The sequence below is a fragment of the Grus americana genome, chromosome 4, assembly GCF_028858705.1.
Source record: "Grus americana isolate bGruAme1 chromosome 4, bGruAme1.mat, whole genome shotgun sequence".
Classification (NCBI taxonomy): domain Eukaryota; kingdom Metazoa; phylum Chordata; class Aves; order Gruiformes; family Gruidae; genus Grus; species Grus americana.
The window spans coordinates 25,870,560-25,889,515 of record NC_072855.1 but is presented as its reverse complement, the minus strand read 5'-3'; the positions used below and the strand labels follow the sequence as shown (position 1 = coordinate 25,889,515).

The 18,956-nt window shown below is 41.0% G+C and overlaps 1 protein-coding gene across 4 annotated transcripts in view; it reads right to left on the bottom strand.

Annotated features, from left to right (window-relative positions):
- N4BP2 (NEDD4 binding protein 2) overlaps positions 1-18,727 on the bottom strand; it is a 42,973-nt gene extending 24,246 nt beyond the window's left edge. Inside the window, exons 1-6 of one of the 4 annotated variants that reach the window (XM_054825614.1) lie at positions 18,536-18,727; positions 11,137-11,241; positions 10,659-10,831; positions 4,187-4,515; positions 1,083-2,313; positions 134-258 (exon numbers count right to left, since the gene is read on the bottom strand). In XM_054825614.1, coding sequence (XP_054681589.1) covers positions 134-258; positions 1,083-2,313; positions 4,187-4,403 — 1,573 coding nt within the window. In that variant the 5' untranslated portion in view covers positions 4,404-4,515; positions 10,659-10,831; positions 11,137-11,241; positions 18,536-18,727. Of the gene's footprint in view, positions 1-133; positions 259-1,082; positions 2,314-4,186; positions 4,516-8,416; positions 8,520-10,658; positions 10,832-11,136; positions 11,242-18,535 lie in introns of those variants that run through there. The other 3 variants (XM_054825611.1, XM_054825612.1, XM_054825613.1) reach the window with 3 other exon arrangements.
- Between the last annotated feature and the right edge of the window lie 229 nt (positions 18,728-18,956).

The following is an 18,956-nucleotide window of genomic DNA, read 5'->3' as shown; positions in this document are numbered from 1 at the left end:
TTAAAAAATATTTCTATGATGGGATAAATGCTTGTCTTGTGACACAGGCATTACAAGACAGGCAGCTTTTTAAACAGCACACAAGCATTGAACTGTAAAAAAGCAAGCTAATAATCTCTTATTTATTTCTCACCTCGTTTCCTGTTCCAGTCATGCGCTTCTCCTAAGCAATCGGGATCATAATGGTATTGTCCATGTTTATAAAAGTAATCATCAGTACTAAGAATGATGCCACCTGGGTTATCCTCAAGCAAAGTCCTGTGAAAGATCAAGAAGTAAATAGCTTTTCCCCTTTTCCTCCCCAGCCCTGACATCTGCTACCATACACATATGTATTTAGTCTCTTGCACAAAACCAAGATTATTTGGAATGGAAGCATCAAATTTAGGGGGGGGGAAATAATCACCCTCCAAGCAAAGATGATCTATAGTAATTGTGCTCCATTTCCAAAGGCTGAGGATATCTAGGGGAAAGAGCTGACGGTGGTTCTCTACAAGGTTCGTTTCAAAACAAGGGAGGTATTTTTCCATCTACACCTAGTGACATACTTTCACACTGACAAATACACATACAGTCTTAATTGCACCAAATATTTCAGGTGCCAGCCAAAGGAGTCCAAGCTCAATCTAGGCTTTTGGAGAGTTAGGAAAGAAATCAAGATTCAACCCAAGAAGCTCCACACGTACTACCTAGACAAAAGAATTCCAACAGTGGAAGAGGAATTACTGCCTATGAAGAGCTGGCATGTTTCCGTCCATGTTATTGGAAGGAAACATCTGAAATAAACAGGGACTGGAAGAACACAGCAGACCTACTGCCATGATCCTCTGCTGACAAACTCCTTTGGCCAGCGACAGAAGTTAAAGCTAACACCTCGTATTTAAACTTCCATTAGAGGTCAAGGAGCTGCAAGCAACTCAGCTCTCTGCAATTATTACTTAACATGCTGCATGTACCATGTAGCTGGCAATTAAGGTATAAGCGTAACTATTTACAAATGTCAGAAAATTGTCTCTGCCTGCACTAAGTCCTGTACACAATTACGCAATTTCTTTCAAAAACTCACAATATAGATGTTCTACCTTGCCAAATATGATTTTCCTGATCCCGGAACACCTCTGAGAAGAACAAGAACTTCACCTATAAGGTGCATCTTTTTTCTCATCATGTGACAAACAGGTGGCTGCTGTGCTTGCGAGAGGTTCAATTTTGAGTTTCTATCTTGATTTCCCCATACCTTCAGAGAAGGGTTGCCATCCCAGGCATTTGAAACCACTGCAGAGGGAAAAAAGAGTCCTTTTTCCAAAGTCCTATAGTCTGAAACAGGTCTCCACTGCCCTGGACTGATAGCCACAGGAGTTACAAAGCTGCGACTTCCACTGGATGGATAAAACACAGGAGCCATGAGATTCCAGTGTTGTTGAGGTTGACATGATGCTGTAGAAAAATTTAAGTTACAATCCTGCTCAGTTTGCTGAAAATCTGCAGGTTTTGGTGTTTTGAAACCGGATGTTTCAAGAGAGACATACGCCTCTGGAAGAGAAGTGTCCTGGGGGCTGTTAAAGACAGTCACTACCTCTTCGTGCTGTTCCAGGGACTGTGAATTAGGATTTCCAGTGACAGATACTCCAAGTTCCAGAGGTCTTTGGGAGGACTCACCAGAAGCAGCAGTCACACTTTTTTGATCCAAAACAGTATCCTGTGTCTGTTCAGAATTTCCACATGATATTTCTCCATTCGACTTTTTATAGACTTCTGAAGCTACATCATGTTGAACACATATTTCTGACAAATCAGAATCTTCCAATACCTGTGCAAAAGTGTCTGATGCAGCTACCGAGCTTATCTGGGCACTCAGCTGACTCACTGGTGGCTGAGAACAGCACAAATTTTCTAAAACCTCATAATTTGTCCCTGTTTGCTGTGGAAAAAGTAGGACATCACAACCTGACTCAGATTTTTCCCACTCAGGAAATTCATTAAAGCCATCATGTTCCACAGAGTGCTTATGTACTATTTGGTCATTCACAGAATTAGGCAACTCATCACTCAAGCTGTATCTCTGAAAGACATTTTCTATTAAGGAATCCAGTTCTTCAGTCAGCTGCACATCAGGTGATAGGACCTTTTCTTTTTCTTCTTCAGAGCTACTTTGTTCTGCAGTACCTTCTCCCATTCTTTCACTTGCAACAGATCTTTGCTGATTAACAAGAGCTAGTGATGATGCTACTGAATCAAAACCCAAGGTTTTTGAAGCTGCTACTCCTTTGGCATGGGTGGACAGCTCTAGCAGATAATCCATAGCGTTTTCTACTGTTGAATACAGTAAAGACGATAAAGCATGGTCAAATGAACAAACACAAGCTGATGTGAATGCAATTTTTTTTTACTCGAAGGACTATTTATCACAACTAAAGAGACAACCAAAAGAAAGTTCACCAATTCATCTTTTAACACACCTTCTGCAACTCCCTTGATCTGTTTCTCATTAGAGGTAAAGGCAGAACTCAATACAGACATATCGCAAAATAATAACCTAGTAAGCATAAAAATACTAAGGAAATAGTGTCTAAAAATTATTAAGTTTAACTGGAAAAAAAAAATCAGAACTGGGTATTTGAATGGATACTTATTTCTAACCTGTCTCATCTAGGTGAAATAGTGTAAAATGAACTGAAAAACACTACTGAGGACTAAAGAGATAGAAGTATGCAAAGTATGCTTATTATGGCTAGACCCAATTGAAAATGTCATATTTAATATAGCCTGAAAAATCCAGTATCTGCATTAATTCTTTGTAAAGCCATTAAATGGAGTACAGGTTGCCTGTGATCAACGTGAATAAAATGAAAACCTGGCATAAGAATTATCTGACTCCTAAAGCTAAGCTTCTGTTTTCCTGAAAGCCAGTGTAGCAAAAAGTCTAAGTTCATTGAAGTGCAACTCTTTCTGCACACGTTAAATAAAATCCTGTCCTTCCATCTTCTCTACTATATGATAGCAACTTACTATTACTCATATGAAAAGATGCTTATCTTTCAATTTTTAAACTATTGTTAATAACACAACACAACAATGAACTCAGCATGTTTACTGAATTCTCCAATAAGCTTCTAGATAAATCTGTTATTTTGATAAAGGTAAATCTGATTAAGAGTTCAATGAATCAGTAATTCCACCAATTACAATTTTAAAAGGTATAACAATCATAACACACAAGAGCTATTAAGTTATAAACTCCGTACAATTTAGGTAAGGTAAAACAGCAATAAAAGCAGTCTTTTCAGTGGCTACCTAGCTTTCATACATATAAAAAAAATGCCAACCTCTGCCGCCTTTGCAAATAGTCTTAGAAAAATCTCAGCCAATCACATCTAATCATATGAATACAGATTGATTAAAATGCTCCATATATTACTTATTTTCCTGCCAAATAACTCCTTAGATGTTGCTATCCAGAATCTCATTCATTACTTTTATTATAAGTGAATTAACATGTATATAGAAGAATTTCAAAACCACAAAAGCATGGGAAGGACTGGGCACAGACATGATAATAGTCTGTCAGGAGAGGTGGGTATGTAGCTTGGCAGAATACAGAGGGAGAAACACAGTCCAAGCGAGGCTGCAAAGAATTCCACATGACAAACAGAATTTATCAGGCAAAAACTAATCCTCGGTGGAGATGACAACATGACAGTGCAAAATAGAAAGTAAAACAAAAAAATCTCAATTCAAGTATTTAAGGAAAAACAAATGCTGCCAGGACCACACGCTGTATACCACTGTCTTAAAAAATTGTGATCTAGAACATAAAATACCCCTCCTGCAGAAACAGCGTATGCATCTAGCAGATACAGCACAGAAGCTAATTGGAAAAAAACAGATTCTCCTGAGAACTCTACCACCGCCTGCTCTGTGTCACAGAACAAGCCACTTAAACTGTACCTCCATTTATGGAGCCCACTGCTACTGCAAATTACCAGCCTCACAGAAACATTGTCAAACTTGGAAAATCTTGCATGGAAGGAGCTATAAAATTTCAAAATATTATGACTCACCTACTCATTAAAAGCTAAACTCACAAATACAGTTGCAACATCCACGGCAACTTTTCTGGAGTCACCCTAATTAAGAGCTGTCTGTGTAGGGAATAAAACTGTAATGCCAACTGTATGTTATTTACCTTTAAAATCACATTCAGACAGAACCATATAAACCACACTAGGATCTAGGTCAGAAAACATCTCTGACATGCTGTTGAAGAGCTCTTCCTTATTGATACTATGCACTGCTTGTGACACTGAGTGGCTTGGGTCCCCTTGGGATACAGCAACAGCAGTTCTGTCAGAATTGTCATTCTTCCGAGAAGGACTCCCACCAGTTTTCCTTCTCCGTGGCATTTTGTTTTTCTTGCTTTTCGTTTTAGTTTGTTCACATGAGGCTGACAGCACCAAGCTCAGAAATCACAAAAAGCCTCTCATAACTGGGATATGCATAACAGAAATAGCAGACCTGGAAAAAAGAGAACAGAGAAATTTTAATAAAATACACAGTCACATTTCCATGTCTCCTATTTAGATAGCTAAAAAAAAAAAAAACCCCACACCAAAAAAACGCATCCATGAAAGCATTTTCTAGAAGACTGCCTTTATTATTTTCAAATGGCTGACAGCTAAATATCAGCCTTCTTTTCCAACTAACTAGATACTGAATCTGCGTCTGGAAGGGAGAACAAATAAAATGGAGTTTAAAAGAAAAATCAAGAAAATTAAAGGAAGCCGTGCAAGGCAGCCAGTTCACAAATATTCCTCTGCTAACACCTACTGATGTACAGTTAACATTATGGAACGCTTATACTCTGTTAAAATTGAGAAATTTTGCTCCTCTTACAAAAGTACTGGAAAACATATCAGACTTTCCTCTCCTCCTGATTTTTTTTTAAGAATAAACCGTTGGGGTTCTTCAATGTTCAAACACTGGCATATGTTGCCCAGAGAGATTGTAGAGTTTCCAACCACACAGATTCTCAAAACCTGACTGAACATGGCCCTGAGTGACTCACTTCAGGTATCCCTGCTTGAGCAGGTGGGTTGAACCAGACGGCATCCAGAAGTGCCTTCCAACCTCAGCCTGGGGGGGACTTTTTTAATTGTTGAAAACATTTTACAGCTTTATAAGCCATAAAGCAAGAATAGGTTTCTGTCCAGCCCCTCCTTCTGCCATAAAACCTTTGAATACATCTAGTTAAAGCATTACAGCATCTATAACAACTGCAGTTACTGCATTAATCTTGTACAGAAAAGGAAAGTGATTATTAATTAAAGTACAAGTGCAGAGGATGGCATGAGCTCACTTTTTTCTTTATATCAAATAACATCAAAGTTCTGTTGTGTTCTAGTGATGCTCATAATAAATTAATTTATAATTTTTACAAATAATTATTCAGAAAGCTACCAAACCTTAGTAAGGCTGAGAATCTGAGATTAATTACAGCAAAGAGTCACTAGTTAGTGATAACAGTTACCGAGCAGGCCATATATATAAATTTTATTTTGCCGGTGATGACCAATTCAACATGTGCAGATAAATCAATGGCAGCACTTCCAAGTTCACTTAGTCCTTCCCTCCCTCCCTGGATCATTGGCACACAAATGACAATGTCAATCAGCGCCAGATTTGGACAGCGCTTCTCCATTACTCTCTAGCAATCTCTTCTAGCAATCATGAGAAGTATCATTTAGAAGAGGGTGGACCGTTAGGTTCCCAAGTCACAGAAATTTACTGAAGAGAAACAGACAACTCCAGGATCCCAGGAGTTTCAACCATATGTATATGGACCTTGGATAGACAAATGAGATGGAAGTCTGAAACAATGAAGAGGTCAAGGAAATCTGAAATGCACAACAAGGAAAGCAATACACAGGAAGAGGCAGACTTCCAAAAAATAAATGAGAAATGACAGTGGAAGATGCTAGTTAGCCAGACTGAGCTGGGACAATCACAGCTGCTTTTCTTCATTACGCTTTTTTTTGGTCACCTCTCTGATTAGCCATCCTTACACCATTCTTGACTGTCATGAAAAAGTATTCAAGCAAAACAATTAAAAAAAGTTATAGCAAGTCACATCTTTCAAACTTGTGTTTCTAATTGATTCATCCTCCATCCAGTAAAACAGGTTGAGACCTAACTTCGCACAATGTGTCAGCGCTACCAGATGTGATTGTTCCTTGCTGAAACAGGTTCAGTGACAAAGAAAAGATCCTGCAAGGGAGAAAGGTATTCATGTACCTTGACGTTACTGAACGCCAAGAGACCTTTAAGCAGAACACTCCAAGTGTTGTCAATGTTTTAATCCAACTCTCCTATAATGAACAATCCTGTAAGGACCTGCTGCTGAAAAACATGCTCTGTAACTAAGACTTTCAACAATCAATTGCCTTTCTTCACTATAGGATATTCCCTTCCCAATGTATTTCTTGCATTAGGCTGTGGATCCCACTACATATTAGGATGCCTTACTCTAATGACCTAACACAGCCACACACTTCAGTCTGCATGAACCACAATCAGCAAATTTAAGGTGCATTGCTTCAGGATTATTGAGGCTTAAACTGTTTATTGCAATTAATCACAGAAGGGAAAAAAGGCACATTGGTCACCTCAGAACTTACAGGCAGGTCAAAACCTTGGTGACTCTCACTACATCTACGCATGCTAAGCAATGCGCAGATCCACATTTTGTACAATCTCTCCATCTAAAATATTAGTAAAATTATAGAAATTGTTACACTCATCAAAAAGATAGATCAGCATTGCCCAGGATTTCATTTAAATAAGGTATTTACCATGGCAAGTATTTCACACAGATATTTTGATAGAATCTCCTTTGTTTACCACAATATTTTCAATGAAATTCCTGGACAGATTCCTGGGCAAGACCTTCTGTTGCTATTACCAAGCACAATAAAAGTATATAAAAATAGATGCCTGTGCACATACAAAGCACAATGTACTGTATTACCTAAGAAATAATACTAACACGCTCAACTGAAAGGAATAATTTTTACTTGCTTTTAAGACCATGCCCTGAACTTTACAGAGGATTTTATCCAGGGGCTTGCCTTTTCAGATATTCAAGTTTCTCTTTTGAAAATCATTTTACTATGAAAGAGGAAATAATTTTGAATAACCCCGTAGCCAGACTTGCAGGTCAGCTACATTCCTTGGTTCTGGATAACATAATATGAATCAGTCTGTAGTTTGCTGTGGATGAGAGGTTCCCCCCCTCCAAGATGAAAATGGAGTTGTAATAACATAATGATTTAGAAGAGCAGGGCTGTGCTGAACACACTGAAAGCGAATTCTAGACAATTAGCCAGAGGCTGCAGTATACTCAGAGGTTCACTAGTCAGTTCTGGGTACCACTGTTTGACACACTTTCAATTAGAACAAACAGCTGTTTCATTTCAGCACTGATGAAAAACAATACTCCTGTGGCAGTCTCAACTTCACCTTTAAAAACAAAGCAAAACAAAACCCACAAGCACCTCCTCACTCACAGTTCTTCAGAAAGACACATCTCCTGACATTAAGGATCCTCTCCCAGTGTAATTGAACTACCACAAACAAGCCTATGTACAAAAACCTGCCCGTATGAAAATTACCTTCCAAATTAAGCAATCTTACAAATAAAGAGATTATTAGGGTACCAGTATTCTCTACAAAATAAGATAATTTTCAAACCCTATTGACCTAGAAGAGAAAAAATAGACTTGTCAGGTCAGGGCACTTTAATACCATCTTTCTATCTGGCCAGGATTTATTTCTGCTGGTAGGTTATGAGCCTCAGGTGCTGCCTGTTCCAGTACTGCTACCCCTAAGGAACTGGCTGGATGCATCATAGACATTCTGTAGGTACAGACACATGGAGCCAGAGGTCAGCATCCATCACAGGCGAGCCAGCCACTACAGAAACAGGCAGGCACCGACATAATCAGCCTAACACAACACATTTTTCTTTCCTGTTTGACGGACAGAACAATGAAGTGTAGAGAAGTGGCCAACCTGGCACAGCAAGAGCACGGACCAAGATCTCAAGTCTCAATCCCAGCATCTTACTAACATTCAACTTTGCTTTCCAGTGAAAGGAAAACCAATTGTATCATAAACTAGTTCTAAGAATGTGTTTATAATTACTCAGGAGAAGGAAAGGAAGATTACCAATGTTTCAAATAAATACAAAGTGTATGTCAGTTATACAGAAGAAGAAAAATATTCAAGTTTCCCCCCGCTCCATTTTTTGCACTCTCATACCTAAATTGATAAACTAATTCATGAAGCATTATAGTCTTAGGAAAATATGTAAGAAAACTCTTTCATAAAGCACGGAGTGAATTTAAATCACCGTACTTACTGCAAAGGAATTCCCTTGCAGACACATGTTCCAAAAGGTTGCATTTTATTTTCATTAACACAATTGTCCATAGAAGAAATTAATCCAAAATAGCGGGAGTATAATAGCCATCCTGGTGAGACTCCTCGCATTAAGGGAAGAAAAAAAAAAAAGGTAAAAAAAACCCACCAACAAAACCAAACAAAAAAACCCCACCATCCCCAAACAAAAAACCACCCTCCAGGCTCCAACATAGATAAAGCAAATTGTAGCTTTAACTTAATTTTAAGTTGTCCTTAGACACTAATCTAAAGCATTCAACACACTTAAACTATCCAAACAAAATCTAAGGGGGGGTGGCGGGATCCCCAAGACCCTCCAAAACCAAATACATTATTTTTAAAAGATCTAAGATTTCATTTATATTAGAAAATAATTGCTAACGTAGACTTGTCATACACAAGCCATCACACTGCTAGCCAGTACTGTTATATTGGCAAACTTGCTGTGAAGAATTCTCCTAGAACTTTGAAGAAATCTAAAAAAATCAGGCTACAAATGCATTTTCTAAAATTAAGCTAAAAGGCACGAGTCATGCATACACTGAGGCTAGATTAAAATTGCCCAGCTAAACATCTTCTATTTTTCACAGCAAAAGCTAGAAATTCCCCCACTTTCTGAGAACTCCTACATATTGTTGAAGAACTGTATTGTTACAAAATCAAGCAAAAGCTACTGTAAAACAATATTAGGCACCATCTAACTGTACTAAAATTTCTGGAGAAGTAATATAGTCCCAGACTTGAGACTATTGTTTCATTTTCAATGTAATATGAAAGTGTATATGCAGTTTCCGAATAAAGATCTGATGAAGGCCTGACACATCTCATACGTCTTTTACAGTGGGATGTCTTCTTAGAAATCACACATGGTAGCTTGCATTTTCAAGATGCGTCAAAATTCTTGACTAAAGTGGACTGACTCCTATTACACATATAATCTCAAGTATAGTAAGAGAAGGAAACAGGTAGTATTCAAGATGAGACATAACACACAGAATAAGGGAAGAAATATACTAAACTACTTTTTAAGTGAGTTAGTTGATTCCAAAAGTATTCACAAAGCTCTTTCAATCAGAGATACTGCACTGGGAAACAATCAGCAGTAAGCATAATTTTTCAAAGTCCTTACAAGAACATATTTGTTAAGCAAACAGACCAGAAAAATATTCTAATCACTATTCAAGGTTTACTAAAAGCATTCAGCAGCGTGGAACATTTCTGGTTTAACTATGATCAAGTTCAAATAAGTTGTCAATGTCACTTCTCTTCCTTTTTTAATTAAGGACAAAGGAAATCTCCAGCCTTGACATGATGTAACATTCAACCAATATGACCAAAGCTGCCTGATTTGTATATATTTTTACATTTCTCTGATCAATTTAAGGAAATTAACTCCATTGTCCTGGTTTTGGCAGGGATGGAGTTAATTTTCTTCCTAGCAGCTGGTATAGTGCTGTTATGGATTTAGGATGAGAATAATGTTGACAACACAACAATGTTTTAGTTGTTGCCAAGCAGTAAAGGACTTTTCAGCTTCTCATACTGCCCTGCCAACGAGAAGCAGGGAGCACCCAAGAAACTAGGAGGGGATAGAGCCAGGATGGTTGACCCAAACTGGCCAAAGGGATATTCCATACCATACGACATCATACTCAGTATATAACTGGGGGGTAGCCGGGAGGCAGCGCAGCTCAGGAACTAGCCGAGCTTCGAGTGGTGAGCAATTGTGTTGTGTATCACTTGTTTTGTATATTCTATTATTGTTATCTTCCTTTTCTGTCCTATTAAACTGTCTTTATATCAACCCACAAGTTTTACCTTTTTTCTTTTCAAATCTCTCCCCCATCCCACTGTCGGGGCGGGGGGGGGGGGGGGGGGGGGGGGGGGCGGAACCAGGGCAGCAGAGTGAGCGAATGGCTATGTGGTTGTTTTAGCTACCTGCCGGGTTAAACCACGACATCCATACATATAGAATAGGTTGGGTTTGGGGTTGTGGGGGGTTTTTTTGTTTGCTTTGCTTTTGGTTTTGGTGGTTTTAAACAATTTTTAAATTTCAAACTACATAAAATATTTCTCATGTAATGTTCATTTGAATCTTCTGGCTTTTAACACACACATATATATACACTGACATGCTGGAGACTGGAAAAAAAAAATCTGTATTTGTAATTCAAATAAAATAGTAATGGCATAGAACTTACATTTTCAGCTTCACTGAGTTGCCCCGCAGTGGGTCCCTTCTCATCTTTCCAAAACCACTACTGCTGGCACATTTAATAAAGATTTGCTGTTAAAAGATATAATGCACTCTTCTGTTAGGAAACCATACTTTCAAACATACAAATTAGACGTCAGCAGAAGTGGATGCTCCCTCCTGACAAAGGAATGATCAGAACACAAATTAAAATTGATACTTTGCTCACAGACCATACAACTTCAAGCAAAGTTTTAACACTGAGCAATCCTCATAATTGTTTTTAGTAGATTAAGCACAGCTAACATTTTACTGACAAAGTACCCAACATGCCAAGTTGAGCTCAAATGTAAGTTTTCCTAAGGACAAGAACACCTACTTGATTTCAGTTACTGATTTCTCATCTAACAAAGCTGACTTACATCAGATAAAGAAATAATATAATAGCAGCAGAATTAGTTACGAATAAAAGTAAGTTTCCTCACTTGTCATTCCACTTGGTTCTTCACCACAGTTCTTAACCATCTTGAAAAGGTTTACATATCCACACTGGTCAAGAAAAGACTCGTTCCATCATGTGCAAAGGAAACCTGGTACATCAAAACCAGAATACGTTACTTACAGATACACCACTAACTTGCAATGCACTGCTGACACTAAAAAAATATTGCACTTCTGTTCATAGAAGTGGATGCAAACTCCTAATCCACTGTGTGTGGCTACTCAAAGCCTGACTTCATTCCAGTGTACATATCAGCATAAAGCTCACATTCTTGACAACAGTCTGGTGCTTTCAAGGAATTTAAAATAAATTAAAAGCAAAAACCAAACCATGAGCATACACACCTAATCAGATAAAGAATTTGGAACAAATATTCTGTTGCACTCCTAACATGGCAGGTTGATGGCTCAATTACTTTGTAGCAGTCTTCACAAGAGATGGGGAAACCCATTTCCCATGTAACCTCATTCTACTGCTCCAAAGCATTAAGAACTGCCATCAAAACATACAGAGCACTTCACATAAGCAAGAACTTGATGATGAGAATCCAAATTAACAAAGTAAAAGATAGGCTGCAGGCAGAGAATGCTATTCACCCCTCTCTCACACATGTGACTTCACAAAAGCCACACCAGGAAAGGCTGAAAAGCCATTCAGCAATTGTACAGAACATTTCACCTCTGAATATAAATTCAGCCTGGAATAGAACAAAAAGGCTGAAGTGTACCTGATAACAGTGGAATGCTACAGTATTTCCATTACTCACATTTCTGCTTTCTGAATCAGGCTCTACTAACACATGCATTGAAATACAAAGGTTATTTCCACATTTGTTCACTTGCACTTTGAAGTCTCATAACTGGAGCAAAACAATTAAGTATTTAAATACAAGCACAAGAGAAAAAAGTAGCCAATGAAATCAAACTGAGACCAAATCATTGTACTCTCTAGTTGCATTTATAAAACAAGCTTTTCTTTTTGGACAACATTTGAGTCCCCTCTCTAAAAACCAGGAGGTAAAAAAGGTAAGAAAAAAAAAAAAGGAAATGCCTTCCAGCAGATTTTTCTCTATAAGAGTAGCAAAGGAGATAGTTTGGGAACCTTTTGCGTTCTTCCATTTCTACCAGCAGTCAGTGACAGAACAGGCCACCTAAATGTGTTGTTATTTAATGTAAAAATCTATACCCAGCTAGAGACAAAGTCCTTTTAAAAACACTTCAAGTATCTTCTCTGCTCTTCTCCTTCTCCTGCTCAGTGTTATTCCCATTGTTTTTTTCCAAGGGCTTTGTCTATTTCAACAGTTTTAACTAAGGTCCTCTTTTTCACATCAAATTCTGTCAAAGACAAGGACACAGACGTCTCAATACACTTGCTTTATGCAATCTGCTCTGCTAAGGGTTTTTTCCACTTTTATGATTTTTAAGCCTTGTGTATGGCCTGGACCAGAGACATATTTTGAGGCAACTGCAAAAAATACATCTTGTATGAGCACGAAACAGAAACTTTGTCCATCAACTACACACACAGTTCAAGAATACAAACTCATCCAAAGCAGATGCTTAGGAAGTAAATACAACTTTCGGGAAGAGCAGAGCCCTGCTCGCTAGGAATGACTCAAAGGCTTTTTGACAGGTAGGAGGAGGAGAGCCACCAGTAAGCACATTCGCCAGCACCAGGTCTGCTTGGTAACAGCTACTTTTGTACCCACCTTCCTTTTGCTGTGTGCTGAAGATCAAAGCTTGGGATGTGGCAAAAAAACAAGTGGCCTTGGGATTATGGAGCAATATGCAGCCTGACAAGGTAGAAAAAAAATCAACAAGCAGTTGTCTTCCTTGTTTAGGTTTTCCTTGTTAGGGTTGTTGCTTGGTTGTTTTGGTGTTGTTTTGTTGTTTTTTTTTCCTTCCAGAAAATAAGAGTATCTGCAAAATGTCTTTCCAATCCTAGGAGAGCTCAGAGATATCAGATCCTATTATTACTTCCCTCCTACGTTCTTTGGTAGCCTCCCATACAGCTCGCAGCTCTGCTCAAGCATGCTGAAGTAAGGGTTACCCATGCTGAACTCAGCTTTGAGGGGAGATCTTCCAGGAGGCAGAGCTCTCAGGCTACCTGCGCTGTCCCCAGTGCAAACTCCACATAGCTCAGCTGCTTTGCTGTGACCTATGTCTGGCTCCCAGAGCAACATAACAGGCTACAACGAAGGAGACCAGGCTAGTGGTTAGGGTGGTGCTTCTGCAGTTTCACATCTGCAATCAGTACTACTGCTTAAGATTGTATTCCTGCTCCACATTTTAAAACAGTGAGAGAGAAAAAGGTATTCAGAAAGAGAAAGGAGAATTCCTGCCAGATGGAGCTGCAAATTGCCCACACCATGGTTCCAGAGACTCTGTCCAAAAGTCAGGACGAAGGGCAGTGAATAAAAGTAACATGTCTCTGCAGAATTACAGTTCCTCAGCACAACAGAATTTCCTTACACGTCCTCTCCAGATGAGCTTTCATACCTGTCTCCGAAAAGCCTTCATAGAGACAGCAGTGCCGGGATCTTGTAATTCAAGAAGACTCGGTGCCTCTCTCAGTTGCTGGAAATAGCTTGTAATCTTTTATAAATTGCAACTCTGGCAATATCTAGCTAAGAAGCTACGATATAGTCTAATGCACAAAATAGCTGAGGCTGATAAAAAAAGGAAAATATAACATTATAAAGCTGAGCAAGACTCTCTTAATAAGGTTAATTTAATACTGTTGTATTCTGCTATATTACTGTTTCCTGCTTCTTAAGTGGTTTTTGTTTGTTTGCTTGCTTGCTTTTTTGTTTGTTTGGGGGTTTTTTCTGTGACTGAGACCTGGCCAAAGAATTTTAGTGCTTGGAAAGCCAGCAAAACAGCAGCAGCAAGGGTGAGGACTGGTTCCATCAAGATGAGAAGATACTGTAAAAGAGGAGCATTACTGAAGATCACAGATGGGCACATACATGCAGGTGGCATTATGGAGGAAGGAAAAGCAGAACATTAAAAGAATACTTATTTAGAGTTTTCCGCACTGGCAGCAGTCAGGGCTGGCAATAAATGCAAATTCTACTTCCTCAAATCTTGGCTTGCTTTAGCTGTTTGATGCAAATGAAGACAGGTTTACTTTCTTCTTATAGATGATGCTGCAACTCTAACACGGCTGGGAACAAAGGCAAGTGGCTGTCAAAGACCCGGACTCCAGAGCATGGATCTTCAGACCTATGTAGACACCTAACATGACTTCTGCAATGTGACCAGGTCTTGGTTCTGGTGCTTCCCCATACAAAGGCTTCTCAGCTCCACACCTTTCCCTTGTGTGTGATACACAGGACAACTCAAAGGCAGCACTGTCTGGTTAACTTTCTGCAGTATAATCTCTTCCTACCTTCTGCTTAAGACCTTCAAGTCCATGATGCATACAGTGCTGCACTCAGGAAGAAATGGCAGCTGGGAATCACCAAACAGCCTCATACAGTTTTGCGACTCTACATGAAGGTTTGTTGCACACTGGCACAGAACTGAAGCACAAGAAATTTTTGAACCTCAGCATGGGCTCAAATACAGAAACAAAATGAAGATGCATTCAGGTTTGCAGAAAGGACTTGAAAGAACAGGAGACTGATGAGAAGATGATGACTGCTGGAGCAGCAGAGCACCAGGTACGCTGGAACATAAGCCAGATATTTCACCAAGGTGTTATCTATTAACCAATGACCTCAGAAGAGAAGCAGCCATACCAAGAAGCTGAGAGGTCAGGTTGGAAAGAGACATAAAGCAGTTTGTGAACTTTGCTGGTGGTCCAAATACAACAACAACATGAGAACCACTCCAGGATTTCCCAAACAGGAACATACTACAGTGATGTTACCGCTCAAACGGCAATAAAAACTTTCCAAACAGAAATGCAGTTTAGAAAGCCAACATTGGTTTATTCAGTGCTGGGTGCATAGGGGATGTCTTCTCCTAACATGCACACCTAGTCTTCAATCCCTCACACATTTATACCCTTAGGTTACAAAATTACCCTTACAGCACTACAAAATTACATTTACATCACATAGTTACCTTATTGTGATTGGTAAAGAGCTTTCTCGCTTTGATTTGAAGCTATAGACTTAGAGAAATTCAAAGAGCATGCCCAGTGAGGGGTGGTCGTACCTCGGAGGCAGGTAGCTTTTAGCATGGAGGTGTGTTTTGGCATTATAATTAGATTATAATGAACAAAGTTCAGTCAAAGGACATGATTTTGACAGAAAATAAAATATTACTTGCATCCACTGCCAACTACATGCTTTATCTATTCTATCGTTCACATCAGGTTAGGACTATACAATGGACATAATTAACAGCCACAAATTGGTTAGCAACATCAAATGAAATACAATCACCCAACCATCGCCATAACGTTCTGCTCAGAATGTTCCCTTCCCATTGCCATGATTATCCATTCGGTTACAGTGACACTGAATACATTCAGCCAACTCACAATGATTCAAGTTGCATCATACAATTACAACTTTAAAAAAAAAAAGCAAGAAAGCAAATCATGTAAAGAATGCAAGATAGGAATGAGAATAGCTTATTCATGTAGACATCCTAAATATTTTCTGTGTAAAAAAAAAATAAAATAAAATCATGTATCAGGTCCTAGGCTGGAAACAACATTACACAGACCTATCAGGGCAATTATATATACTTCATACGTTCAAATGCACTTCCACTGCTGAAGCCACTAGACCAGTTGAACACAGCACACACACACAGAGTCATTACACAGCTATTAAAAAGATAAAAACTATTTTCAACCACCAGCAGATTACCTCATCCTGATCTAGGTACATCGACAAAAAGCTTAAGGCCTCCAAATGACTGTCATTACTTACTTGATAGAGACTGTCCTTTACCTTCAGAAAGCAGTTCAACATGAGTTCACCTTATATGACTGTAAAAAACGTCAGCCAGATCCATTTATATAGTTTTAAATGGTGGTTTGAGTTAACACAGGCAATTTTTGAGATGGAACACAAATCAGTTACATAAACCAACCCACCAGCAGATCAAAAATCCCCAGTGGAGTCGTGAGAAGAAACAGCTGGAAAACTTAACCTCTTCCATAACCAGAGCTGGATTCAGAAGAAAATATCAATGTACGTTCTTACTTAATTCTGAAAGGCAGCGTAACTGACAGCTAATTAATGCCCTACTGATGTTTTTATAATAGCAGAGCCTCTGTAAGAAAAACAGAGGCAGCAACTTCCTAAAACTCAAGGATTAATAATTCAGGAACTTTTACCAGAGCTAAATTCACACACAGAATAACTCTATTTAAAATAACAATTAGACAGATTATGTCAGCCATTTAACATAGACTACAGATCAGTACACAGGTAGGAGTGAAAGAAAGACAAGATACCATGCAACACCTCAGAACTACAACCCCCTGAAGTCCCTATTACAACATATTTATGCACTAATTCAAGACAACATAATTCTCTTTTGTAAAATGGACAAGGTCACAGGTAACGATCCACCTACACGATAAAGTGAAACAGCTGTAAGTATACCATGGATGTTTCCTAACACCATGCATAGGCTAATATTTTTGTCAAGTACTATCGCACTTTCACATTGGTAACACTAAGAACCTCGCTTCCCCCCACATCGTGCCTTCCCCAGATGAAATGTATTAATGTTAATAAAATGGAGGGCGAGTTCTTAAAATAACAAAGTGTAAACAAGACCACAAAAAAACCCCAGGGCAATTCCACAGTTAAAAACAAAAGAAAAACAAAACACAACAGGAAAAAGCCTATAATGAGAAATTAAAGGATTTTTAAGAGGTGCTTTGATGAGGTTAAATTTCCTTCACAAGCTCTTCACATGAGTGAAGTTCTCTACAGGAACACAAACTATTGCAACTTGAAAGTGCTCCAAACACGACACAAACAAGCCCTGCCCTAGTCCTGGTGACTGTACCCAAATGAATCAGGGCTAAAACTCTCATGCTTACAAATGTATGCCATACCGAAATTTTTCTGCCCTTCTGTAATTTGTCTCAGGTTTATATCTCAACCTTTGGCTCCCCAATCACATCCCAAGACATAGCATGTAAAGCTTTTATTCCACTTAAGGTGAAATGGGTGAAGAGCAACCTGATTACCTTCTCTGTTCTTTTGCTTTACCTGAAATATCCAAAATACTTTTGGACATTTTTTGCTTAAGTTCTATATATATTATTCTCATCTTTTCACTGCAAGGTCCTACTGAAAGACTTGAGATGCATATTGAACTTTGTCAAGACGCTGTATAAAAATATTTTAAGTGTCTCTTAAGAGTCAAACTGTTCTTAGTCATTTAGAACAAGAGCTAAGAAAAGTAATAGTATGTAATTTTTTTCCTCTCCTTTGAAGTCAGGCTCCTCCAAAGCGCCAGTGACCTTATGGCACTGGATCAGCAAAACTGGAGGCCGCGGCTGAAGCACGTGGGAATACTACACTACCAAAGACACGGCTTAAATAACCACAGGATAAATACATTGCAGCGGTTCTCGGCCGTTCAAAACAAACAATCCTTAAAGTACTAAAAATCTTTTGTTTTCATTTTGCACGGGGTGGATTTATGTTGCGGGGCTCTACTCTTTGGGAAATACTTTTAAAGTTCATGGGCACTCCACATCGTTTGCTTGTGCAAAGCGTTTCCCCCGACTTGCCAGCCCTGACCCTTCCTCCAGCGGCCTCCACACAGACCACAGCTGCGGGCAGGGCAGGTCGGGGCCCTTCCCGGGGCTGCCGGGGGCAGGAGACGGTGTTTCTGAGAGGAAGGCCGGGCACCTCAGCCGCCGCAGAGGAGTGCCCGTAGTGTTCACTCCAACGGCGGGGAGCGGCAAGCCAGCAGCAGCTCGAGCCTTAAAGGCCCACAGGAAGGCCCCTGGTCAGGGCAGGCCCGAGCGGCGGCCTCAGCCCGGCGGCAGAGAGAGATTCACCCGCCGCTACTGATGCCGCTCCCCCCGGCCGCCTCCCCACGCAGGGGACCTGCTACTGGGGGGCCGTGACCCACTGCCAAGCCCCCGGGTGGCGGGCGGGCCCGCCGCACAGCACCCGCCCCGCTACCTCCCTCCCCTCCCACCCGCAGACAACTTCTCTCCAGTGACGCCTGGGGACGGATCCCTCAGCGCCACCGGTCCCGCCACGATTCGGGGACGCGGGGAGAGAGGGCCCCGCACGCCCGCCGCTGGCGGGGGGAAGCCAACCGCAGCCGCCGGGGGGGGGCCGTCCGCCTCCCCGCCCCCGAGACGGCGGAGGCCGCAGCGAATAGCGCGGGGAGGGCGAGGCTCCTCCCCGGTCCCACCGCTTCGCGCCAAACCCCGCCGGCCTTTACCTCCCGCCGCTCGGTTCGCTCGCTTCCGCCGGCGGCGGACGCAGGGACTGGGGAACTGTTCGGCGGCGGCCGGGGAGAGGGAGAGGCTGCAGCAGAGCGTGCGCCGCGGGGACACAGTGCCGCTCCCCGTCCGGCCGGGGAAGAACAGCCCGGGAGGAGGCTCCGCACCGCGCCGCCCTCCTCCCCCTGCCTGCCCGGCTCCCGTCCTGGGGCGCCTCGCCCGGCCGCATCCGCCGCCGCGTCCCGAGGGGCCGCCTCGGGGGCCGGGCTCGCTCGCGGTGGGCGGGGGCGGCGGCCGCTCCCGGCCTTGGGTGCCCCGGGCGGCCAGGTCAGGCTGTCGGCGGGGCCCGGTCTCTGGCATCGGCCGGGGGCTCGCCGGCACCGCCCCCCCGCCAAGGGCTCATTTCAGAAGGGAAAGGGG